Genomic DNA, 27,225 nt, shown 5'->3' with positions numbered 1-27,225 from the left:
CCGGGAGGATCTGGAGACCCCCTTCGGCCGCAAGGACAGTAGCTGGACTAGCCTTGGTACGTGTGCTGGTACTAGAGCCCGACGGGCCCCTCCCGGTCGGGCGTTTCTTCAGAAAGGAGTCACCCTTGCGGGGTGCGATAGTGAAGAGAGGCCTTACCTTAGGCCTCAAACGAAGTTTGACAAAGTCCTTTAAGTCCTTAGGAGGTGACGTCTGGAAGAGCTCTCTCCACCTAGCTAGCCTGTTCTTCAGTGCCCGAGGTGTCAAGGCATTGCACGCTGAGCAACCTTCCCAGCCGTGGTCGGGGCCAAGGCAGCGGAGGCAAAGGGCGTGGGGGTCTGATGTGCGGAAGAGCTCCTCACAGGCTGGGCACCTGCTGAAGCCCATTGAAGTCGACATGTGCCGGGGAGGAGCGTGGCGTCGGTGGACCAAGTATCTAGAAGAAAAAGAAAAGACAAGATAGAAGAATATCCAGGGAAGAGCGCGTGGTATTACATGGGCGAAGGCAAACCCTACAGCGCTGGTGAAATCGGGCCGTTCCCGTCGATGCGGAAAAGGGGACTTAGGAGTGGCGTTGGTGGGCGGAGTCAAGCGAACGCATGCTCCCAGGGCCGCACTCCTCTAAATTTAAAGGGGAAGAAGGTTTTTCTGGTGAAAAAGGTTTTTTTCTCCCATCCCTCGCGAGGGACGCCCATACAGTATGGAGGAAAGGGGACAGGACGTAAGAGAACATCTCAGAAAAGATTTAGTCATTGGAAAGCTCTTTCTCAAATTCCCTGAGGCCATTTCACAAAAGCTGGTTGCTGGCTACAAGTGGTCCGCATTCACATGACACAAGTGAAGTGTTGGACTCTTATACACTATGCGATTGATATGGACTAGCAGTATGTTAACTTTGTATAAGAGTATAAAAGCGGAGGTGGAAAAGCAGGCTGAGAGTTTTCTTCTAACAAAGAAGCTGCAACCACTGAAGAATGACGTTCAGGTTGGGATGCCAAACACTGAAGAAACCAGCCAGTATCTCATGTCTATCGAATTAAGGCATTTATTACATATGTTGTGCTTCCTTCAACACATCTTTCTGTAACTGTATGCCAGAGTACAGGTGTGGTATGGGAACACATGTATGCCCTCAATATGCTCATGGAATGTGCAAACAGAGTAAGGGAAGTTCTCCTCTAGACTAGCAAGGTCAGCGATGCCTGCAATACATTATATCATATCAAACTCAGGTAAAAAACCCACAAAGGTAACAGGCGGATGCCAAAAGGGGCACAGGTAGAGTCAGAGAGGGTGGCAAGAAGGCAACAAAGTTGAGGCAAGAGGAGCCACTGGAAGAGGCAGAGGCGGCAGCAGCAGGGTCCTAACCAGCTACGGCCCAAGTTTAAGACAGATGCTGCAGTGACAATAGTCTATGCGAGACCAGTGCATGAGATGGGTGGGGGGGACACAGGGTGCTGTAAGCATGCACCTCGTGTTAACCTCCTTGATGAGATCCCTAACATACAATCACATGGCAGACCTAGCTGACAGGCTTCTGCAGCCCAAACCTTTCAACTAGCTTTTATTGTTCAGGCACACCACAGGACAGAGCGCAAGGTAGTTTCCAGAACAGAACAATCTCTTGCAATGCAAAATGTTACTCAATGTCAAGCACTATCAAAATCCAGAAACAACATGCTTCGCCAACTGAAAATGTGGAAGGAAAAAGAAAAATGACAGGAAAAAAATGTTATGCATTTAAGTGGTGAAAAAGCAATTGGCGCTGATCAGATAAGACCTTATTAAGCAGGTCAGCAGAAGAGCCTGCGGTTGCCTGCACAAAGATTCTAAATAAACTGGCTAATGTTGGTAGATTTTCTGATCAAAGGTTTGTTGAGATGCCAAATCTGCGGGCATCTGCGAGTGAAACAACAGTGGCAATCAAAAAAGAGCATAAGGTTGAAACATTCATAGACAACACAAACGGATAGCGTGAAAAATATGAGAAGTAGAAATTTCAAAGGGAGTAACTGCAAAACAGAACAAGGCACATTTACTTGGTTCCCGCACTGAGTGACAAGTGATAGACTTACCGAATCTCTATCCTCCATTACACGCTGGGGCCTGGCTGGTGTGGCTGGTCCAGTCCCCTTTAATCTCTTGTACTGCGTGAACAAGATATTCATGGTTGCAAGGAGAACTTCGGATAAATTATGCCTAATCTATAGGAAAGAAGAAATTAAATGAAGACCTTAATGAAAATAATACTTGACAAGTTAACGACATTGAGGGCACGTAATTAAAAAGTGAATGAAAAATAATATATTGTGCACTTTCATCAATTGCGCTTCTATGTATTGGCCAACACACGCAAATCTGTAAAAACGGTGCTACGGCATTTTTTTGTTTAAACACACATTTAATTATATAGGAACTTTTGAAAATAATGCATCTGAATTAGACCAAACATGGATTTGCAATATAAAAGCCAACAAAAATCGATGGAAACCAATGAGAGTGACTGACTAGGACAACACACACCATGGATCTTTGCACAAAACACGTTTTTATTTGAATTACCTTGTCTTTCTTTCTCCTAGCATCTTTGCACAGTTCGCTATCAAGCATAGGATTCCTTTTTTTTTTCAGTTCCAGGGTTCTTTTACCCTCTTGCGCTCAACTTCTCATGTGGGTGCGAGTCTCGGACACAGCTTGGTTCACTCTCCTGCCAAGCCAGTGTTCCTTCATTGAATGTCTTCCTCACACAGCGTCCTAGACCCTACTTTCCTCATGTGGGTGTGGGTCCCAGATTCACATTGCTTCGTTGTATCCCCTTGTTTCACTCTCCTGCCGAATATGCAACTTGTTTGTGGTGCCAGACCATCTACTTCTCATTCTCTTGTTTGCCTCCCGTTGCTTCCCGCGGACCTCCTGGACACCCCACATATCTGTTTTCTTCCTTCATATATGTTACAATGGTTCCCAGGCAGCTGCGTCCCTCTGCGAGGCTCCGGTAGCGTTCGGGCTTTGAGCGGGGTCTGCAGTGACTCAGCAGTGGTCAAATGCTTCTCGTCTGTGCATTCCCTCTTTTGCACACTTTGCCCGTGATGCCTGGAGGACTTGCTTGTCAGCAACCGAATAGTTTGTGTCCTGGTCATCATCATCGTCACAGTACTAGTTCCGAAACTACATGTATAACACTTTGTACTTTCTGGTCTCTCAGTCTTGACATGTATGTTGTTCTGACTGACCGGACAATAAAATACATTAACTATATCTACAGAGGTGGAGGGAGGGTGTGGGTTAGAGAAGGGGTTGAGTGTATTGAAGCAGGGTCATACTGCATTCTTTGATGATGGGCGTCCTCAATACCATAGAGGGATTCCTCTCCCCATGTGTTCTTCCCTCAGTACACCACCCCCAGGGGGACTATTGTACTGTGGATGCACCACCCTGGCCCCATGAGAAAGGTCTCCTAGGGGAGAGGTGACGAGATCCTCAGATTCGTCACAAGTTGCATCATCATTTTAACTTATAGAATTGTCCTGAATATTCGCATATTTTCCAAACATACAAATACTTAATAGTCAAATTATATCAATACTAGCGCCAAGTTGTACAACAATTACATGACAAGTTCCATTTAAAGTCCAGATTAGAAATGGAGAAATGACTTCGCGTAAATGTTCTTTCTATGGATTCTTCTGCAGATTTCTCATCAAATAGATATCCATACCAGCATAATTTTGACAGGGGATGTAGTACAACTAGACTCAGCCGGCGAGCCATCTTGCCCCCGGATGCGATGTCGGTCAAACATATATACTGCGTCACTACGTCCCTGAACCTCAGTTCCACCCCTTCCTCCCCCCGGAGCTCAGCCGCTGCAGAGGAAAATGAACGATGCAAAACAGCCAAAACTGAAGAGAAAGAAAAACCTAACAGGGGGTCTCTTTATTTTGGGGGATGTGGGGGAAGGGAGAGAAGGAGCCGCAGATGGAATGTGGCACCCAACCAGAAGAGGATGGATGGATGTCCTGCAACAAAGAGCTAACCACCATCACCCAGAAGAGAAGCAGTCACCGACCACAGACACTTTCATAGCGGGATGGATGGGAGGGTCATGATGAATCTGCGGGAGAAGAATCCATAGAAAGAACATTACGATAAGTAATTTCTCCTTCAATGGAGTGCCTTTCTCCCGTAGATTCCTCATCAGATAGACTCCCCAAGCAGTACTTGTGAAGGAGGTGGCATAAATGTCCCCTACAGAAGCATATTCTGCAAAACTTAGATCCACCTGAGCGCCTGGAGACCAACTCCGTTGATGACAGTGCGCTAAACAAATACCTTTAACATTAACAAAACCGCTCTCCAAAATCGAGCGTCAGCTCCATGGGCCACATTGCAGCTGTAATGTTTGGCAAAAGTATGCAGATGTCCATTAACGGTGCTGTCCTTTGCAAGGCCGCTGAGGCAGCCACCCTATTAGTAGAGTGGGGTCTGATACTACCTTGGGTAGAAACACGTGTTGCACTTTCAGGGAGACTTTGTAACGGAAAGTCAAATAAAGGGAGGCCTGCAGGATAAGGCATGCAGCTCGCTGACCTGTCTGGACGAAGCGATGGCCACTAAGAATGTGGTCTTCAAGGTGAGCAAATGTAAAGAACAAAAATGCAAAGGCTCGATGGGAGCCGCCATAAGAAAATTGAGAACCAAATTAAGGTCCCAGTCTGGAACAATAAAAGGGACAGGCGAAAACTTATTTAAAAGGCCCTTCAGGAATTGGGCCATAACCGGGATCGTAAATAAAGACCCCTGATCTGGAGACCTTTTGAACCCAAACAAAGCCGCCAAGTATCCTTTGACTGTGGTGACCTGAAAGCCTGAAGAGGCCAGTGACAGAAAGAACTCCATCACTGAAGTGGTGGGGCAGGAGATTGGGTCAATTTCTCATTCTCTGCAACATGTCTCAAATCTTCTCCACCAGCATGCATACAGAGATCGAATTGACAATCTGCGATAGAGGTCCCAGTCATCATATCTCATCCTCAAAAGAGCCTCACATGTAGGTTGAGAGATTGAGTTCAGGTGAAGCACCCGATCATCCGACTGGGATAGGAGATGGGGCAGACGTGGCAACTGTAGAGGCAGGCAGATGGCCAAGTCCAGAAGCTCTGAGTACCTGGGCCAATTAGGGGCAGATATGGGTTGCTCTGAACCTCCTGAGAACCCACGGAATAACTGAGAATGGGGAGAAGGCGTAGTGGAGAGTGAAAGCGCATCCCCAGTGCGCCCTTCGGTGGGAATTCCCTCAAGCAAAATTGTCTGCACTTCCTGGTGGACTCTGTCGCATATAGGTCTCTCTCTTGGGTACCCCAGAGAGAAAAGACCTTCTCTAGGACTTCATGGCACACCGCCCACTCATGTGAGAACAAGCTCTGCCTGCTCAGAGCATCTGCCAAACCTTTCTCTGTCCCTGCCAGATGCACTGCTGAGACCGAGATCTGATTCTCCAAACGCCAGAACCACAGCTGCATATCTTCTCTGCAAAGGGGGAGGGAGCGCACACCACCTTGCTCTTTCAGGTAGTGCATGGCCACCATATTTTCCGTCATAATCAGGACATGCTCCCCTTTCAGAGAGGGCGTAAACGCCTTCAGGGCCAGCCTGGTGGCTCACAGCACCAGCCAGTTGATGTGCCACTGGGCCTCCATCACTGACCAAAGATCACTCACCTGCAAATCCTTGCAGCGAGCGCCCCAACCTTTGAAGGATGCATCCGTGACCAAAATTGCTTGGGGCCACAGAGGCCAGAAATGTTCACCCGCCAACATGTCGCTGCTGGCCCACCAAGAGAGATCGCTGGCCGCCGACCTGGACACTTTGAGAACATCTCTCAAAGTGCCAAAGTACTGGGACCGCTGACCCTGCAGGAGCCATTGCAGGGACTGCATACAAAGCCTGGCCTATGCCACCAACCAGATAAAAAGGAGGCGGCCATGAGACCAAAGAGGCAGAGGAAGGAAACGGCTGGCAAAGCAGCGTGGTTCTGAAAGAGCAGGGCTGTCTGTCTGACATTGGCCACTCTCCACTTGGGAGGAAGGGCCTTCCTCACCCGAGTGCTGAGGACTGCTCTGATGAACTGGAACCTTTGCACTTGTGTCGTATGGGACTTCTGCAAGTTCAGGGAGAAGCCCAGCTTGTGGAGTAGCAAGCAGGTGTCCTCAGAATGGGACAAGACTTTCTCTGTCGACTGCCCTCGGATCAGCCAGTCGGCCAGGTATAGGAACACAGAATCTCGTGATGCGGGACTACCGCCAGGACCTTGGTTAAGAGGTCAGCCACAATGGGAGCACCTTGAATTGGTAGTGTTCGTGCCCTACAAGGAATCTCAGGAATTTTCTGTGCTTCTGGTGGATGGACACATGGGCATAATCGTCTTGGATTTCAATAGCCACCAGAGTCCTGAAACCTGTGAGTGTGGAGAATGTCTCTCAACGTCACCATCTTGAACTTGTCCTTCCGCAGGAACTTGTTCAAGGCTCCGAGGTCCAAGATGGGACAGAGTCCTTCCCCTTTCTTGGGAATCAGGAAATACTGGGAATACCAGCCCGATCCGCTCTGCTTTGGAGGTACCTCTTCCACAGCACCCTTCAAAAGCAGGGCTTGCAGTTCTTCCAGGAGCTATTGTTCCGGTTGTTGAGGAGGTGGTGGTGGTCTGTCCAGTCGCCTTTTTAAGAAAGGCAGATAGTAACCCCACTGAAAGAGCTGAAGAGCTCCGGTGTCAGAGGTAATTTCCCACTAATGGGCCCAGTGCTCAAATATCCGTCCCTCCAACCAGGAAATCCTGAGGGGAGAAATCAAAGCAGCTTTGAGGGCAGTGCCACCCCACCTGCTGCTCCTGCATTTCTGCTGGCCTCTAGAGGCCCCCCTGCTCCTTCCAGAGCGTGGGAAACCCCTCTGCCCCTAAATGGGTTGCAGAAGCTGAGTCTTCCTGCCAAAAGGGACATAGCGTTGGTAACCTCTACCCCTTCAGGCAAAGCTAAATGCAGGTTTCGCCAACTAATGCACAGCTAGGCCCAGCGACTTGGCAGCTAGCTTGGATTCCTTAAACTTCTCCAAAGAGTTGTTGGCTTTGGGGCTGAAGAGATTCTCGCCGTCAAAAAGGGATGTCTAGCAGCTTGTTCTGAACATTTGGCGAGGACCCAGACATATGCAGATAAGCCTGCCTCCTTGACACTGTGGCTGACCACATGGATCTGCTGATGCAGTCTGGGACGTCCAGACCAGTCTGCAATGACTACTGTGCCACCTCCTTGTCGTCATCCACCAGCCTTTGAAAGCCCTCCCGGATCTCCCCTTCGGGAACATATTGAGCTGCCTCACCAATAGCCTTCCACAGACCAAATGACTAATTAGCAAACCCACATGATGCATTGACTGCCTTCAGGTTCATGCTGCCTGAAGAGAAGATTTTCTTGGCAAAAGCACCAACTTATTTCCCCTCTCTACTGGTAGGAAGAATTGACATGGATGTGGCTGGTCAGGTAGAAACTGTGGCCGCCTGTACCACTAACCCCTCTGGTGATGGGTAGGTGGAGCGAAATGGAGGGTCTCCCCTTGCCGGTCTGCATTTTTTGGCAAAATCTGAATTAATCAGGGGCGCGGTGCAAGGCCTCTACCACAAAGTGGCAATGGGGTCAGCAATAGCTGCATTGAAGGGCATCGTCCTTTCTGTAGAAGGCCCTTCATCTAAGATGTCCGTAGGGTCATATCCTGAAAAAGGCTTGGATGCAGCACTCCCAACGTGTCCACGAATGGCCGATATCTGGCGTTGGTATGGCTCTAAGGATGAGCCTGCTGTTTCTCCACACCTAGGAACATGTCCAGGCGTCATGAAGGCCCTCGGCCAGGGTAATCAAATCTGCCTGGTCGTCCAAAAAATCTGCTGGGTCAAAGCTACTTTGGTTATCATATGGGGTGCCGAAAATATTGGCATGGAGCCGAAAAACTTGGTTCTTGACTTAGGCGCAGAAGACTGCTCAACAGCAGGCTACGGTTTTGCAATCGGAACCGAAAGATGCTTCGGCACCGGAGGCACTCTGGCTAATATCAGCGCTGAAGGCTGCCCAACGTTGCTCGGCATCGCCGACAAATATGGCATCGTAATGGTGGTCACTATAGGGGCAGGTTACCTTTTGGCCTTCTGGAACATCGCTAACATCTGATCCTTGAAAGCCTCCCACTTGGATGTCGGCTCCGCCGACGACTTACTGGCGATGTCTGAAGAATCGGACCCTTGTCAGTGCCAACAGCGTCATCCTTTCTTGTGGGAACAAGAAGAGTGACTACGGGAGTGAGACCTCTTCTTGACCTTTTTCAGTGTCTTTCCTCCTCAGGAGTCGGCCCATCCATCCTTCTGATGATCGAACGGTCAACTGCTCCAGAGATTTTGAAGGTCGGGCCACTGGGAGCTTCCGCTGCCTGTTCCGTGAGGGATTTGGGGTTCATTTTTGGGCACAAACCACAGCCCTCAGTGCTGTAACTGACGTGTGGGTCTGAAAGTGGAAAAAAAATATTGACGAAAATGCTGAATGTAAACGCTAAGGATTAGCAGTGTTCCTCGAGCAGCGTGCTAAGCGCACAGAAAAAAGGAACTGAGGTACAGGGGCACAGTGACGCAGTATATGTACGACAACCGACATCACGCCTGGAGCAGACGACCAAGTCATCGAGGCAAGACGTCAGAGTCGAGGTGCACTACGCCCCCTGTCAAAAAGCTTTTCGAGCAGCTGACGCTGGAATGGATATCTGATGAGGAATCTGTGGGAAAAAGGCAATCCATTGAAAAGCATATCAGTTTGTATTCTAGAATGAGGTCTAATTTGATGGAGGGATTGCAATGTACATCTTACTATAAATACTTCCTTATGTCTGTATGTTCCGATTATGTTATCTCCTTATTTCTTTTCCAATTTTGAACATTATTTATTAAACAATCTTTCGAGCGGTAGATATTGCAAGGATGGGGTACCAGAGGTACTCCTACACGTATTTGAAAAATGTACTGGGGTGTAGTATGACAGGATAACAACACAAATTCTGTTCAACTGGTGCCAATGACCCAGAGGAACTTGATGGGTGAGCAGGAGGCAGATCTGCATCCATCAATTTCACTGGTCACAGATGGATGGTGACCCAACTTGGCATATAGGATGGGAGTACCCAATAGGCTAACAAGGTCTGCAGTAAATGGTACCGAGCACACCTTTTCAAAACTAAACAGCGACTTGACAGCACACTGTCCATAGGGTGATGCAGACCTATGGGCTGTATCGGACAAACGCTCTCCAATTCAGAGTTTGCAGGGGAAGAGGTGGCACATTTGCAGAGATGGCAAGCGCACCCAATTCTGTCGCCAAATATACAGACCTAGTGAGATCTCAGAGTCAGCACAGCAACAGTATAGATAGAAACAATGAGTTTGTATATGTGCATTCAACCAATCTGATGCCACAGGTCCACATGGGATCTTTGTCCTTTTGTAATGGCTTGGCAGGTGAAGAAAGATGGTCTGGAGGGTTGCCCAAAGCTATGCCAGAGGTTAAGAATAATTCTAAACCTTCCAGCGATCACATTTTTGTTTTCCTTTAATCACCCCGAGTGGGACGGGTATGTCCGGACGTTGGTCCCGTACCTGTTGGGCCTAGAGACACAAGCTGCTCCTCACAGATGAGGTCCAATGACGCCAAAACATGTTTGGGGATGCTCGTGGTCTCGTGCAGAAGGGATGTGACCATCAGTTTGGGCTAGACTGCCCCTTTTGGGGTGGGACAAAGCCCGATTTGTATTTGGTCTTTCCCCTTTTGTAATGGCTTGGCAGGCAATGAACGATGATCTGGAAGGTTGCCCAGACGAATGCCAGAGGTTAAAGTTAATTCTAAATCTTCCAGCCATCACCTCTTTTGTTTTGCCATAGGGAGGGTTGGCAGGTTCACAGAGTCTGCACTGTGATTATTCATGAAGTCAGAATGCCAACACAGCACATACACAAACACACACTTTCACAGAGCTGCTTATCTGATGCAGGACTGCCCAACTACTCTAAATACTAAGGCTACCAACAAAATGCCTCTGACCCATCCTGCCACAGTGTTAGTGAACTGAGTGTGCCCACCACACCATGTGCCACCAGGGGACAAAAAGGAAAACACTCAGCCCGGAGACAGTCCACATACTTTTCATAGGTTCCTATTCTAGCTTGCATAGCAGCCGTGCACAGTGTAAGCTGCTGCTGCCTAACAAACAGGCCACATATTCAACTACCCCGTGCCCCCCACCAAGCTCGCTTAGCCAACTGGCAGACTAAGCTCCCTTCGTCACAGGCCAACATCATACTACAGCTTTGCCAACCCCTGGAACCCTACCCTTCCTACACTTTTAGGATCTGATAGGTCTGCATATGTTCCGCCGAGTACAGATAGTAACAAACAATTCAGCCACAGAGAATTCAAGATACAGGGACAAGAAAAAAAAATTGCAATTGGGTGCCTTGCTTTTAGAGCATAATTGCACTTAATGTGCATCAATCGTGGTGAAGACCATAGCTCAACAGGCCATTTTTGCTACTTGCTAGGTGATGGAAAGGAAGGCAGATATAATGCTAGATCAACTAATAGTTGATCTCCAAAAGGCATTACTTCCACACCCGTACCAGCCATTTATAAACATTAGTGCCTTCATGAAGTATTAACTCCTGATTCAGAGTTCCTTAAATACTAAAATGGCGTAATAACGCATGATGCATTTCCATAGAGTTTAGTGAGGTTTCTATAGAAACCTTTGGCACAGCAGAACACATTTTGGATCATACACAAAATCAGGCAGTGGATATGGGTGGGCTTGCAAATGGTGAGAAAAACAAGCTTATTTTGTAGTGTAATCAGCATGGGTGCCATTCTCCAAAGTATTTTGATACTGTAAAAGTACCCCCATGCATGCCTGTAAACGGCACTCTAAAAGAAACTATGGAAACAATACCATAGTCTGGTAATAAATACTGGCAAATTAGCATTAGCATGCTGACGGGAGTGGGACCAGGGGGCAGCCAGTCAGGTGACTAGGAACACAGGCTGAAACCTGCAATCACAGCTCACGTTCCAAGCCACCTGAAGGCCGGTTGCCCCTCTCACCCTCTCCCCCCCACCCCTTTTTATTTTTGCATCCCCAACCCCCCCACTTACCTCACTGCAGCGGTACTTGCCGCTGCAGCCACTCCTCCGTCTTTGCTCCCGACGGCCACCATGGAAAGGACTTCCCTTTCCATGGCGCCAGCTTTTAACAGTCTTTGCGTTCCATGAATGGGACAGCTGCAAGGCGCCTCATTCACAGAACGAAAATATTTTCAATTAGCCTCGTCCCAGCCCATAGGACAGGTGCTAATGGCGTTAAGTACCTGTTCCAAGGGCTGAAACGGATGGTAAAGTCCTGTGCACTTGTTGTAGGCTCGAGCGATAACTCGGGCTGTCAGCCCGTAACCACCCGTTCCAGCACTTGGAATGGGTGCTCAACACCAAAAGGACAAGTTACTTACCCGTGGTAATGTTCTTTCAATTGGATGTTCCTTCCACGTATTCCTCATCTTTGATATATCCAAGTCTGCTTGCAGCTTGCTTCAGAAGTTTTTTTTCATAGGGTCGAGCATCGTGGAGTCATGGTCTTCGACAGCCTCCATAGCGTCCATCGCCATGATGTTGGTGCTGGTATAGGAAACACGCCCGGTGATCGTTACCTCAGTTATTGTTTTTTCCCCCTTTAATTTGCATGCTCTGCCATAGGAGGAGACATTCTTGAAGTTGCAAGACAGGAAGGTGTAAGGCACGGAAATTATAAGCAAGCAAGAGGGAAACGATGGGAGGGCGATGAGGAATACGTGGGAGGAACATCCAGTCCAAAGAATGTTACGATGGGTAAGTAACTTGTTCTTCAAATGAATTGTGTCCTCCCAAGTATTCCTCATCTTTGATACGCTCCCATAGTAGTTTGTGTGAGGAGGAGGGTGCTGAGAATTTCGATTTATTAATGTTATGGAGGACAAGTTTGCCAAATTTGGCCTTGTCTCCGGATAGAGAGGCTATACAGTGAAATGTGCTTTACGTTTGAAGGGATGGCCAGGTTGCCGCTCTGCAGATGTTCTGCACTGGCACCGCACTTTCCAGAGCCAAAGAAGCAGCCACCACTCTAGTCAAATGCACCCTCAAACCTTCAGGCAAACCTTTTCCTGCCAAAGAATAGCATTCTGTTATACACATGACAATCCATCTGGAAATTGTTTGTTTTGTGACTGCTAAACCTAAGTTCGGTTCAGCTTATCCAACGAGAAGTTGGTCATCCAGGCGACCATTTGTTGTCCATGAAATAAAGTAACTTCGTATCCTTCAAGAGTCCAGACTATGGAGTCCCTCCTCCTCTTTTGACGTGTGAGGAGGATAAAAGGTTGGTAATACTATATGTTGTGAAAGGTGGAACTCAGACACAAATTTCAGAAGAAAAGAAGATCGAATTCTAAAAACTACGTTGCCCTTGAAAAAGGATGTGAAAGGAGGCTAATAAGACAAGGCTAGTAGCTCACTAGCCCTGCGGTAGACGTGATCACTACTAAAAGGGTCATCTTTATTGTAAGCAACCTCAATGGACACAAATGTAAGGGGTCGAAAGGAGCTCCCATCAAACATTTCAATACCAAGTTCAAGTCCCATGTTGGTACAATAAAGGGAGTAGGCGGTACTAATTTGTTAGACCTTTAAGAAATTGTATTACAACCAGCACCTTACGATCCCTCATCAGGAGCTCTCTTAAAAAAAGGACAGTGCCGCCAAGTAGCCCTTCAACATGGCCAGATGTAATGCAAAATGGGTCAAGTGGAGCAAGAACCGTAGAACAGTGGTAAGTTTACATGTAAAAGCATCACATTTATTTTGCCTGCATCAGCTGCAAAACTTATTCCAACGGCAGCGATATAGGGTTTTAGTTGCTGGTCTTCTAGCCAAAAGCAACACCTCCATCACTTCTTCCAGAAGGTCCCAATCCTTTATCACATCCTTTCAGACACCAGGCATGAAGGTTGAGAGTCTTGATTTGTGGGTGAAGAATGCGACCTCCCTCTTGCAAGAGTAGATCCTCTCTTTGGGGAAAACTAATTGGAGAGGAGACGGCCATCTCAAGAAAGGTCCGGGTACTACGTTCTCCTGGCCCAATCCGGAGCCATCAGGATCATGGTTTTCGCAAACTTCCTCCACCTCCTGATTACGTGAGGAATGACAGGGACTGGAGGAAACGCATATAGGAGTGGAAACTCCCAAACCCCTATGAATGTGTCCCCTAGCGCTCCTTTGGGGAAATCCCTGGAGCAAAACTGCTCACACTTCCAGTTGACACTGGTTGAGAACAGATCCACCCGAGGGTTTCCCCAAAGGTCAAAGATCTCGAGAAGGACTTCCCGAACTAGCTCTCACTTCTGGGAGATCATACTCTGCCAGCTCGGAGAGTATGCCGCTAGTGTTTTCTTCTGGCAGTTTATCTAGCCAGAGAAGAGACAATCCTTGTCTCAGTGCCCAAAACCAGAGCTGCATTGCCTCTCTGCACAGGGACAGCAACCTTATGCCCCCACTCTTGTTGATGTAGTGCATGGCCACTGTGTTGTCCGTCATTATCAGGACACTTCGCCCCCATATTGAGGGCAGGAAGGACATCAGCGCTAGACTGATTGCCCTTGACTCCAAAAGGTTGATATGGAGTCTGGACTCCGACTGAGATCAGTTTCCATTTACTGAAAGATCTTTCATGTGCACTCCCCAACCTGTGAGGGAGGCGTCCCTCACAACTGTCATCTCCAGGCATTGTTTCCAAAAAGGTTCTCATCACATTCTCTCGGCTGGCCCACCACAGAAGATACTGAGCGACCTTTGTCAGGACCTGAAAAAGGTCAATCATTCTGCCGTATAATTGATACCACTGGGATCTGAGAGCCCACTCAAGGTATCTCATTCTCAGACGAGCATCTGGCACCAGAAAAATGCAGTATGCCATGAGGCCGAGCAACCCTAGGAAGTCAAAGGTCGGGAGATGTTGGGCACTCTGAAATCTCAACTCGGGTGACAAAGCTTTTCACAAGGCTGAAACCAAGACTGCTCCAATAAATTGAAGCTTCTGTGAAGGTATTAAGTGGGACTTCTTGAAGTTCAAGGAGAAGCCCATTTCAGAGAACAAGCTCTGATCAACCAGTCGTTGAGGTAGGGGTAGAGGTGAATCTCATGCCTCCTCAGATTTGCTACCACCACTGCCAAAAGCTTGGTGAAGACCCTCAGGGCTGAGGTGAGCCCGAATGGCAGCACCCGAAACTGATCATGAGAACCGCCAAACGTGGCTTTAGGGTACTTTCAGTGCTTCTGATGAAGGAGTACAAGAAAGTAAGCATCCTGAAGCTCCAACGACGCCAACCAATCCTGGAAACGAAGGGTCTGAACGATATGTGAAAGAGTTAACATCTTGAACTTGTCCTTCCTGAGTAACTTGTTCGAGCATCTGAAGTCCAAGCTGGGTTTCACTCCTCTGACATTCTTGAGGATTAGAAAGTAGGGAGAATACCAACCCTGGTTTTTCTCTGCTGCAGTTACCAGCTCTTTTGCACCCTTTCTCCAGCAGGATGAGAATCTCCAGTTGAAGGAGCGAATCTGGAACTAAGGTAGATCTGCCTTTTTGGGGGGCAATGTGGGGGTTTCTTTAAAAACAGAAGGCAGTAACTGTTAGCTACCGTTTGTAGCATCCAATCATCTGAAGTTACGCTTTGCCAACTCCACATTTTCTGCGACAGCCTGCCTACTACCACAGACTGGTTGGTGAGAGTCATTTTGCTGCTGGGGTAATTCAGCGGGTGTTGCATGGGGAGTTATATCTCCTCCCCTGACCCCTTGAAGAGAACTGTCCTCCTGAAGAGATGGAAGAAAAACAAAAAGGGTGTCCTCTCCACCTTTGACCTGAGGGTTGCCCTAGTTGTCTGATTGATGCCCCTAAAGATTTAGTTGCTGCCCGTGAAGCTGTCAGCTTTTTGTCAAAATGATAAGTAGCCTTGAAGGGCATGTCCAGCAAACGTGCTTGGATATCCGCTGAAAATCCTGACTTACTGAGCCATGACATGAGTTTTAGCAAAGTACTGTCAGCCATAGATCTACTTACTGAATCCACAGTATCCAAACTAGACTGTAAAGATTGCCTCATGGCAACCTTCCCGTCTTGAAAAACCCATCCCATTTTTCTCCCTACAGTATATGGTCTACTGCAAGGGCAGCTACACCCCAACGAGTGAGTGTGTACTTCGCCAAGGCACTTGAAGCATTGGCCGATTTCAGTGCCATGCTTCCTGCACTAAACATTCTCTTTCCCAATGAATCAACCTTCCCATCGTCCTTGTTGGCAGGAGTTGAAGGGTAAGCCGCGGACTTGGAGGATATCGTTGCAGCCTAAACCACAAGGCTCTCTGATGTTGGATGCCTGCTGAGGCAGGGAGGATCTACTGAAGCTGTTCTGTACTTTTCAGTCAACAGCTTATTAGCTTAGTTATTTATAAAGCGCAACCAAGCCTGTAGGCATCTGGGCGCTAATCATTAACAGGGGGTATGGAATCTGGCTTCAGCCAATTTTCCATTACCCTCACCCTTAAAGAAGCATGAAAAGGTAACAGGTTCCTTTACAGGACTACTACCTAAAATATCATTAAGGTCAGTGGTTTCCACAATTGCAGCAGGTTTTGACCATCCTAAATATTCAGAAAATTTACTTATTACTGACCTATAGAATGTAACCGACCATCCAGCCACCTCTGGGTTTCCAAAGTCAGTTTCAGGAGATGTCTCCCAACAGCTGGTCTCTTTTAGTGTCTCTAACATATTAAGCATTTTAGCTTCTGGAGATATAAGCTTGTCTGGAACACTGGGTGTTCCAAACTCTTACAGAAATGGAGCTTGGTCTTCCTCCTCGAAGATGGAAACCATAGACCTGAAGAAACCTGGTTGTGGAGTAGGGGTTTGTAAGACTTGGCTGAGTCAACTACAGGTTTTAAAGTCTTCGAAGGCACAGAACGCTCTGATGGTGTCGAAGGCGTAGAGGGTCTCGATGAATTTGCAGAAGCGGTCAGTGAATGAGTCGACGGCTTTGAATCCTTCGATGGTTTCACATTGATTATGTGCTGTTAAGCAAGACTGGATGCAATAACTCTGTGGGAGACTACACCAGCCTTGTCCCCTTGGTAATAGGTAACCTACCTATTGGTATAGATCTGTACTACACAAGTTGGTAGAGTGACTGAGCAGCCAGACTTCTCAAGAGGGGTAAATGTGAGCTGTAGAGATGTAACAGAGATTCACAATTACAAGTATCCAAATAATAATTATAGATAAGATTTTCTAGTAAAATAATTATTTAAGTCAGTTTCAAATAAGCCTTCTTTAGAAAAGGCAATATGCAACAATAAAAATACACTTCACAACACTGCCTCAGATTTACGTTAAGCAAGTAGATACCCTTTTGGGATGTGTCACATACACTTCCTACACCCTGAGGTGACTTCAATTGCTAGGACACTATGAACATTGATATATCACTTTACTGGGGTTGTGGAAAAGGTTAGGGATGGAAAAAGGTTAACAAGTTCTCAGAACAGGTGAATACTTTGCAATCTTCCAATGAAGTCTAGGTTAGAACTTTTCCAGGAATCCAAGTTAAACTTTTGCACCACCTATAAGGGACAGTTCAAACCAAAGTCAATGGGTCAGTAGAGTCTGCAGGGAGCCAGGACAGCCAAAGTCAATTTGAACTATGTCTACGGAACGGAGGCACTTCTTTAGATAGCACAAAAGTCTTGGAAAATATTATTTAGAGTTTGTAGAAAAAGAATCACTGTTGGGCCACAAGCTGTAAGGCTTGCGAAGGGCAGAATTTGACTCAACTCTGCAAAAGGCAGCTTCTTCAAGTCTCTAGTTAGAACAAGCAAGCTACAGACAAAGAGGTATGTACCCCTTCAGTCAAGACAGTACCTAAGGTTTGAAGAAAAGGATCTAGCAGGCTTCTGTTCTGGTTGCAGTCCTGCACATCCTTGGTTCCTGGGCCTCAGTCATGGGGACAAGAGGGAGGACGTCTAGAGGACTCCTGCACTGCAGTTAGAAGGTCGTCGGCGGCTACGGGCTCTCTTCAGATCAGTGGCACTTTGCGGTTTCAGCTACCGGTCAATAGCACCACCGTGGTTCTTGGATACTTGATGGGCTTCCCTTGCTTCTGTGTCCAGCACTCTGTTGAGGTGGCTCGGGCTTGGGTCGTCCTGCTTCGGGAGGGTCCCCTGGAGCTTCCTGAGGGTCTGGTCCGGCTTAAAGACGATGCACTCGATTCTGGTTTTCCTGACCCCTGCCACTCAGTTCCAGCAGCAGCAGCAGCAGCAGCAAAGAAGTACAGCCAGCAGGAAGAGGTTGTCCAGCAAAGTTAGTCTTAGGGTCAGTTGGTCCCACCAACCCAAGGGAAGAAGTTGTCCGTTCTGGGCTTCTCTAGTCGATAGGAAATTCAAATCTTCACCACTGCAGCAGGGCTTCATCAGGCAAACCAACAGTCCAGGAGGGTGCAGCAAGCTTCTTTTCCAGTTTCTTTCTTCAGATGTTTCGTCCAGTAGTCAACTCTTGCCTCCTGTTCAAGAGACCTCGCCTTTCATGCAGGTTTCTCCCATGCATGCACATGCTAGCTGTCAGTCACACAGCAGGTGGCTGCCCTGCAAGGACAGCCAGCCAATCAGCACTGGGTGCATTCAGGTAACCAAGCAGACCAAGGACAGGGAGTTTCGTCACCTCCCTTGATTCCTGCCCTGCCAGACACACTGGAGCCAGAGGCGGGTCTCAACACTGAACCCCGCCAAAAGCAAAACTAACAAAAGGGTTACCCCTAGTTTGGCACGGAGAGTAAAACCCAAGAAAGGCCTCACAAGCAGGAAATGGTGAAAAAAGACCAGGCCTTTTTGACAAAATGGGCACCCATGGGTGCAATACTGCAGCTGAGGATTCAGCCTGCGGTAAAAATGCACAATAGTAGGAAAATTAAACCACTGCCACCAGTCATTAAAAGTAGTGAGGCTAACATAACAAATGTTACATGAATAAGTAGGAAAAGGGGCTACTAAGTAACCCCCCAGTACTTTCACATAAGCTGGGTTGTACTGGACCTACATAGGAAAAATAGGTAAGTAAAGTCAATTTCACTTTACTACTCTTGGGAACAGTAGTTTACCGAAGAGAAGGTATTTAAAAAAAATAAAAAAAATACCTGAGAGTGAGAAAAAGGTCTCACTCACTCCAGGATAAAATTTAAAAGTCCTAAAGTCCAGCAAAAGAGCTGGGGGTCTCTAAGATTGAATGGAATTAGCACAGAAATGAGAATTCTCCTTAACATGTGCCTCAGTGGTATAGGCGACATACTCGACAGCCTCGATAACTTCAGTGACAGCTTTGAGAATGGAGATGAAGGCCCCGATTCCTTTTCCTTCGAGGAGGAAGATGTCGGTTTCTTATGTGTCGAAGAATGCTCCTTCGACTTGTGTCGAGGAGCCTCTCTTCCCAGGCTCTTAATGTGTGGGAAGGAGACACATGAGACTCCCTACTGACCTTCGTAGACGCAGAGTGGTGGCTTGATTTCCCAGATTACTTGAGTTGGTAACTCGGTGGAGGCGGTCTCTAAAAATGTCACACATTTTTAAGCTGAAATCTTCCCATTCCGCAGGAGTCGAAGATTTGTTAGGGAAAGACACTATTGGGAGAGGAGGAAGAAGTCAACGAGGATCTGTGATGTCACTTCTTACTTATTTTGTGAGAAGACAACTAGTGCCATTTTCTCGAGCATCTCTGGTGTTTAGGAAACTTTTTCTTTGGGGATAGATCCCTTGAGGCAGAAGACAATTTTCTTTTGGATGGGGTAATGGATGGGGATTTGTGAGTGGGCTTACCTGCTTCAAGTTTCACCTTCCTTTCCCGCAAGGCTTTGGACTGTCATGGATTGACACGAGTCACCGTCTTCCTCCTTGTGGCCTATCCCCAAACACTACCGACGGACACGGCGCAGGACTGTAATGGGCATTTTTGCCCCACAGTCCGCACACCGCTTAAATCCAGTCTTCGGTGTCTAGGACATGTCGAATGAATATCGAATCGATTTGAAGTGAACATGCAATTGAAATTTCGCTGAGGCTATAGCTCCAAATCTTGCAGAAAAGACAGTACTGAGGTAAAGTTCACAACACATGCTTCGTATACCACCATTGATGTCATTGCGAGGGATGCTATGGAGGCCGTCGAAGGCCATGACTCTACGCCGCACATCGCTCGACCCTATGAGAAGAAAAGTACGAAGCAAGCTGCAAGCAGACTTGGATATATCAAGGATGAGGAATACATGGGAGGACACAATACATTCGAAAAATATTTTTGTGTTTTCCTTTTTTATAACCCATATTTTCTAGGTATGATGAATCCAGGGAATTCGTCCCTTTTCCCCATGGGGGAAGTGAGGGGTCAGAAATGAAAGTCGGATCATGTTTTTGGTTAAAGACATTTAATAACAAATGCGTTGGGAAAATGCCTCTCTGACCCTGCTCCAAGAGGAATTTCCCGACCTATAACCAAACACGAACGATCTGTCTTTGTCAGGATGTCAGAAATCAAAAGCCGTCCTCGTGTCCACACGTTCTATTCTGACCCTCACACTACAACTAAACGATAAAGTGAGAAGGGAAATGTCTTTAACCTGGTATTTGCAAAAAGTTTTCATAAATGAAAATATAACAGCTCCAACATAAAAGTTGTCAAAGGTATGACCTTGATTCAAGAGGGTAGCTCCCTTCCTGTGGATTCTTCAATGGGATGGCAATGTCTCTTGTTCTAACAGTTCTTTGTGTCTCTCCTGGCCCACAATAATCCTGTTAGGTACAAAGCTGTTCAACCTTGTGGTTTTCTTCTTTGTTCAATCAAACATTGTCCTTTCTCAGGAATTCTCTGTAGGTTTGTAGTTTGCCAGGACTTCTCATGCTTTCTCATGCACTTCCAACTGCCTGAGATACTTCATTAGCCAGGACTTGTCATATGAATGCACTTTGCCTGGTTTATTCGCCTGCCAGGACTGCTTAGTTCCATTTATGTGTAACAGTCTCTCTTTACATTAACAATTGTATATATTGTCCATGATTCGGTATTTCTAGTGCTTTCAATGTTCAGTTTTGCCCATATCGGCATTCAATGCACTCATACATTGTTAGGGGTTGCATTTGTATTCTGCCTTTTTGATGTACAATATTTTTATTACTTCTGTTTCTATGGCATTACAAAGTTCCAATTGTGTTTGGCGAGCTCGCTGAAACGCCGCGGGGTAACCACTTTGCTTGGGCTGACTCACCGGCTCTGCTGCTTGCCTTCCACTATGGACTGCCTAGTTTGGTTTCCATTTTTAAATGACCCACGCAAAGGTGGTTTCTCAAAGCTAGCATGCTCGTTGAGCTCGAGGCTCCTGTTGCTCTGAATCATTTTTTTCATCCTCTTCGTCTCAGTACTTCAGCGGTTGTGGGAATTGAAGTCCACTGATATCGACTGATGCACAGTACCTCGAGAAACTCTGATTTCATATGAGGGACCAGTTCCATATGAAGGGAAATTGGAACCGAAAAAGGTTGTCTTGGAACTTTTACTTGTCAGAACATGGGTGGGAGTTTGGTCTAAAGGATGTGGGGACAGTTTCTCTAAGACCAAGGAGACTGCTTATCCAGAATAGGGCTGCAAGACTTATCCTTGGCTATAAGCCCAGGGACCATATCTCTCCAGCCCTGACATCTCTCCCATGGCTCCCGGGTCCTGCAAGGATCAAATTCAAATCCCTCTGCATCAACAAAACTGTGAGTGTGGCTTGGGTGGGGTGTAGAGCAATTACTCTACTCCGAAAGCCCGTCACTCTACCTTACCTTCCATAGCGCAGACTGCCAAAGACTTAGACAATACATACTTAGGAAGACTTGTGACCAAATGGATTGTAAATGTTACCTTGTAATGCATATTAATTTACTTGCCAATTTTAGCTAGTGCCACACCTGTAAGGAACTGAACTTCAGCCTGCGTTACACCGAGATAGAAATATGATTGTTAGCATGTGCCACACTTAGAATTCTAAACTTTAGCTTGCGTCGCATCTAGATAGAAATGTGATTGTTAACATACACCAAATGTAGAATTCTGACCTTTACCTTGCATCACATCTAGATTGAAATGTGACTCTTAACATGCACCACACTCAGGATTCAGACCTTTTAGCTTGCATCGCATCTAGATAGAAATGTGATTGTTAGCATGTGCCACACTCAGGATTCTGACCTTTAGCTTGCATTGCATCTAGATAGAAATGTGATTGTTAGCATGTACCACACTCAGGATTCTGACCTTTAGCTTGCATCGCATCTAGATAGAAATGTGATTGCTAGCATGAGCCACACTCGTATGGAATTCTGAACATTCGCTTGTGCCATCTAGATAGAAATATGATTGTTAACATACACCAAACTTAGGATTCTGACCTTTAGCTTGCAACGCACCTAGATAGAAATGTGATTGTTAGCATGTGCCAGACTCAGGATTCTTACCTTTAGCTCGCGTCGCATCTAGATAGAAATGTGATTCTTAGCATGCACCACACACAGAATTCTTAGCTTTACCTTGCGTCGCATCTAGATAGGAAAGTGATTGCTAGCGTACACCAAACTTAGAATTCTGAACTTTAGCTTGCGCCGCATCTAGATAGAAATGTGAATCTCAGCATGTACCACACCTAGATGGAATCCCATAATTACAAGGACAGCAATGCCAACTAACCAACCTACTAACAACTTCATCCCTCTGCATACACCTCTCAAACTCTTACCAAACAACCACAAGCCTTTAAATGCAGCAATCCGCACAAACTTCACAACACTGCAACAACAAAACAAACCACACATAGACTTGCACAACAGCACATGACGACTACCGACCGTAAAACACCCCAAGCCCAGCCAATGGACCCACCGGGCTGAGGCTGCCAACAGCACATCACTGCTCTCTTGCACTTTTCCAGCATATTCCCACTAACCCACCCCCCTCCTCCATTTTTCAGAGCCGCCAGAGCGCCAGGGGACCACTCTGTTGGTAACAGTGTGCGGTACAAATATCCTTTAACAATTAACATTTATCCTAAGGGGGAGTGGGGGGGGGGGGACAGACACATGGCAATAAGCCATTAGGGTATTGAGTATAAGAGTCTTTCTCCATGGTGAAAATTCTCCTGCCAAATGTAGCTTCATCTGAGGGTGAGGTGCGTCAACTGCAGGAAGGCCACGTCCATGTGCTGTCTGCATATACTACAATACGTTCCTTGATTTGGAGGGGCAATTAAGACCATGCACATTCCACGTCATGCATTTAACCCCAGCAGCGGCCATGTGAGAACTGAAAAAAAAACATTCAGGAAGGCTGGGATGCCACCACTATTCACCCATGCCCTGAGCCACAAGGCAGGTGAGAGAAATATCCACAGCCAACCCAAGGGATGCTGCTGTAGCTCCAAGCTAAGTAGCAGGCCCTCCATGAGGCACAACAACTATCACCTGAACTATCTTAACATAGGGGATTGCGCCCCCCTAACCGAGTCGTAATCTCACGGTCACCCTCCTCTCATCTTCACTAGGCTCATTATGACCATAGCCTTCCACATTGTCCCCAATAAGTAGGAAATAGCCTGCCATCCTGAAAAAAACAACAACAAACCAAACCACTACAAACTTTTCCCCAATGCCAACCCCACTCCCACCACGCCCACCAGCAACCCCATTCTGCAAGTTAAATCCCCTTCCCCAACAATAGCAGTTTGCATAGAGTCATGAGGAACTCTCAAGGGCAACAAGCCCCATCTCCCAACATAGTCAATACATGCAGCGGAGAGGAGCTTATACAGCCAACTGTACATCAGAAAAGAGAAAGTAAGGTATAATGCACACAGGTCATCCAAGGTCTCTGTCCTGAGGCTTGCCAGGGTTACTTTTGGTCTTCAATGTCTCGGATCCGTATGCCATTGTGTCCAGGAAGTCGCTCGCCTCTTCCGAGGTCTGAAAGAACAGAGCTCTACTGTTATGTTCAACGCGAAGCCTTGCAGGAAAAAGCATGGTGTACTTGAACCCTGTCGCGCTGAGTCTCCGCTTGACATAAATGAAGTTTCTTCTGGAGGCCTGAACTTTATTAGAAAAATTGTGGAAAAGCCGGATTTGGTCGCCCTTGTAAGTGAGGCTGCCCAGTTCCCTGGAGCGGTGGATGCAAAGTCTCTGTACCTGTAAGTGAGTCTAGAGATGTTCGGCCTAGGCGGCGCACCAGGCACCAAAGGTTTCCCTCCCGGTATACGGTGGGCCCACTCCACTACGAACACTGAGAAGCCATCTTCCCACAAGGCGTCATACAGTATGGACTCTGCTAGAAGCTCCATGGAGTCCTTGTCAACTGCCTCCGAGACCCCCACTATCCTGAGGTTATTTCAGTGAGATTTTGAGTCCAAGTCATTCTGCTTCTCAGTTAAGTCCTTGACTGCTTTCTTCAGCTGGGCCAATTCCCTGGATGTCAAAAAGTTTTCATCCTCAACAGTAGAAAGGAGGGTTTTGGCCTCATCAAGCCTATCCAATTTAGCCTGACCTGGATAGGGTCCACCTTATAGGGGAGGGTGTCGAGCTTACCGTCCAATAAGTGGATGCCCGCTTGGAGCTGCGCACACATGCCTTTGCTATTCTTTAGTGCTTCAGTGAAGGCCATGGCTTGCGACTCTCTGCCACCTCAGTGTCCAAAACACCCCAGGCAACATGTTTAGAATGGGAAGGGGTAGAGTAGGGCAGCACGGTCTGGTGTCTGTTTGTCCCCATGGTACCCTGTGAAGGATGGGATCCGGATTAGAAACCAATCCTCTTCCCACTAGGAGGGCTGAGCACAGGTTGCCTGCGGCTGTAGAAAATGATATACTGAACCAAGCACAACACCGCTAGCAAAGCTTCTCTGCCGGTGAAAGCACTATTCCCCCCCCCCCGCTTCAGCTGGGAAATTGCATCGGGCCTCCATGTACTCTTGAACAGGTTACTGCAGCATAATAGTGCATTTAGCTGCCTCCACATAATAGGTCTCCCCAATGGTGGGCCTCTCAGCGTTCTGCACAACATGCATCCACTTGCCCACTGCCATTACTGTCCCCCACAGGGGGCCAAGGGTCAGGCTATGTTCTCGACCTACATTGGAAATGCAAAGGAACCCAGGGTGACACGCCATGGCACAGAGTATAGCCACTTCGTCCTGGGGCCGCCGGCCTCCCAATCTCTGAAACACTCGCTGGGCTCTGTAGCACCGCTCACCTTGTTGCTTGCCTCTTTGCCAAGGCGTTTGCCGGATCCCCATTTGCTCCGCCGGTGCTGTGGTATGGCATGTATCCTCTTTGTTTTGGGGCCTCCAACCCACGGTTCTGAAAAGTGCTTGGGGAGGCTCCAGGACACACTCTACAATGTTGCTTGCTTGCTTCTGCCGGATCTCCGCTCGCTCCACTGGTGCCTCCCAGTGCCGTGACCTCAGCCTGCAAAGCCGTTGCCTCCTTGGAGCGGGGCTCCTTCCCCTCCGACACCACTAGCCCGCCATTGCGGGGAGCACTGCTGCGTTGTTCCCGAACACGCCTTTGTCGTGCTAAGCTGCCCCATGAGGATGGCAGGCGTTGTACACTATGCCGCAGATCTTTGGATCGCCGGCTTCCCGCGAGCAGTTGCTTGCGATCTTCAAAACACACACGGGCTGCGCTTTGCGTCACTCCAACATCACAGGATGTCTGGATTTATTGCGGGCAGAAAAAGAGCTTGCGCCATGGTGGCCATCTTGGCTGGGCTGTCGAGCGCCCTCCATCTTTTTCATTTGTTAAAGTAGCAGTGTCTTGAAATACATTTCCGTGGCTCTTTCAGGATGTCCATACAACTTTGTGAAAGGTTTAAATGTCCAAACTCGATGTCTTCAGGAGCCAGGCTGCCAAGTTCAGAGTTTGTGGATATGTATGTAATGCTGTCCCCCCTTGTGCTGGGACAGCATACTGTATGGACATTGTTTTGCACATCGCCAGTTTGAGTAGGTGTGGAAACCACGGTTTGCAATTCCACATTGGAACTATTAGGATTAGAGTGACTTGTTCTTGGTGCATCTTTTACGCTATCTTGTTGAGGAGAGGTATCCTTGGAAAAGCGTAAGCACATTTCCCAGACCAGCTCATCCACAGTGCATTCCTCTTGGACTTTGGTTGGGGAAACCTGGATGTGAAATCTGGGCATTGTGCGTTTTGCAAACAGATCTAACTGTGGATGCCCCCATTGGGCGAAGGATATTGTGTAAAATATCGGTGTGAGTTTGACACTCTTGTCCTGCGGAACGTGTAATGGCAATAGGAACATGTTGCGTTGCAGAGACCATTTCTGAATCTTTTGGGCTAACCTGGACAGAGCTCGAGTGTGTGTCCCACCCTCTTTGTTGAGATAGAACATGGCAGTGGTACCGTCTGTGAGGACTAGAAATGTTTGTCCTGCCAAGTGATGTTTTGTGTCTCTGCCGGTGGGGATGACAATCTAGATCCCAGCTTTATGTTAAGCTGCAGCCCGACCACTGTCGCAGAATGCATGAAGGCAGAACACCATTGAGGCCATTCCATCATGGCTGATGCACTGTCACTGGTTTATGACTACAAAGCCTGGTAGGCTACTGCCGGCGATAGCCACTGTACCACGTCCCCATGCCTATGCACCAGGTGGCAGCATTGCAATTTCTGTGAAAAAAAGGTAAGCCGTTCACACTGCATCTGGCGGTCTTATCAGCGCGTTCCAATTCCTTTCTCGACGCACTGAGTCTGATGCGAGTTGATCCCATATTAGCCTCACCTTTCCTCATTCCCGCCCCTCCTACCCTGGTAAATGGCACTGGCAACAAATCCTGCACACCCAGATAGCGCTATCACCGCTCCAACTGTATTCATATTAACAGATATACCTATCGCAATACTAATCATAACTTACAGAGCTAACCTTTGCCAGAATGTTCAATCACGCTTATTTTGTCATTCATGTCTGCTTACATAACTGAAGTAGCTTCTTGTACCATGAGGCGAGACTTAGCCAGATTGCGGACTCATACTTATTTTGTCATCTTATGTTTGCTCACCCCCCCCTACCATGAGGCAGGGCTTTACGGAGTGTGTTTTCAGAATATAACCTTACGTTTGTAACCCTGTGCATGGTCCTACATCTTGAGGGCTATGCTACTGCACTTACTGTAACTAGCGCCTAGGTGCCCCAGGTCTTTGTGCGCTGCTATCAATTTAAAAGAAAAATGAATAGATAAATAAATAACCTGATATCAGTATGCCTTCCGGTGACTGGACCTGCCTCCCCCTGCTCCTCTATGGGGTCAACTATCCATGACTCGCCTTCTTACCCTGTACTCTGGAATGGCAGCAGCACTTGCCTTTTCCTATCCTCACCAGTGGCTGCGCCTCAAAACATTTACTAAACACTGGTCCTGCAACCTCCACTGCGGTATTAAACACCACTCCTTTGACTCGAGATTCCTTGGTTAGCGGTGCCAATGTAGCCCCTGTCTGCCGGGTGAGGCTTTTCTGGCCTGTGCCCCATACCCCCGCTGCCTATATGTGCCTGCTGTATCCGGCCGCTCCACTGTGTTGGACCCAGTAACGCAGGGTACGTCACACTTTCTCAGAGACATAAACCGCAATGTCATGAAATCCATTGTATATGTATCTTGCAACCATTGAACCTGTTCCTCTGAACCAATAACCACTTAACTTGTATCCACTGTAACTGTAACTAGATGTTTCTAGACATCACTATTCCTGTACTTGCACCTATACGTATGTTTTACCATGGATCACCAGGAATCTTCTACTCAGGTAGCCAAGGAAGGGCCATCACTTTTGGATCCTGGTGGTGGACAAGCGAGGGAGGATCACCTGGGTTGAAGGTGCTTGGGAATTGGCGAGACGGGGCCTGACGGAGATAAATGGTATTCCCCCTTTCCTAACACCGACTTAACCTCCCCCCTTCCCTCAACCTTCATGCGCTATGCTCATTTAGA

General features: G+C 47.5%; 1 protein-coding gene across 2 annotated transcripts in view; it reads right to left on the bottom strand.

The window, feature by feature from the left end:
* Positions 1-27,225, bottom strand: part of NUP93 (nucleoporin 93) — a 1,186,812-nt gene that overhangs the window by 27,425 nt on the left and 1,132,162 nt on the right. For both annotated transcript variants that reach the window (XM_069640327.1, XM_069640334.1), the window contains one exon: positions 2,074-2,202. In XM_069640327.1, coding sequence (XP_069496428.1) covers positions 2,074-2,202 — 129 coding nt within the window. The remainder of the gene's footprint in view (positions 1-2,073; positions 2,203-27,225) is intronic.

Source organism: Ambystoma mexicanum, chromosome 1q (assembly GCF_040938575.1).
Source record: "Ambystoma mexicanum isolate Mex_15411 chromosome 1q, UKY_AmexF1_1, whole genome shotgun sequence".
Taxonomy (NCBI): domain Eukaryota; kingdom Metazoa; phylum Chordata; class Amphibia; order Caudata; family Ambystomatidae; genus Ambystoma; species Ambystoma mexicanum.
Note: the sequence above shows the minus strand (reverse complement) of the source record. Positions and strands in the feature narration are given on the sequence as shown.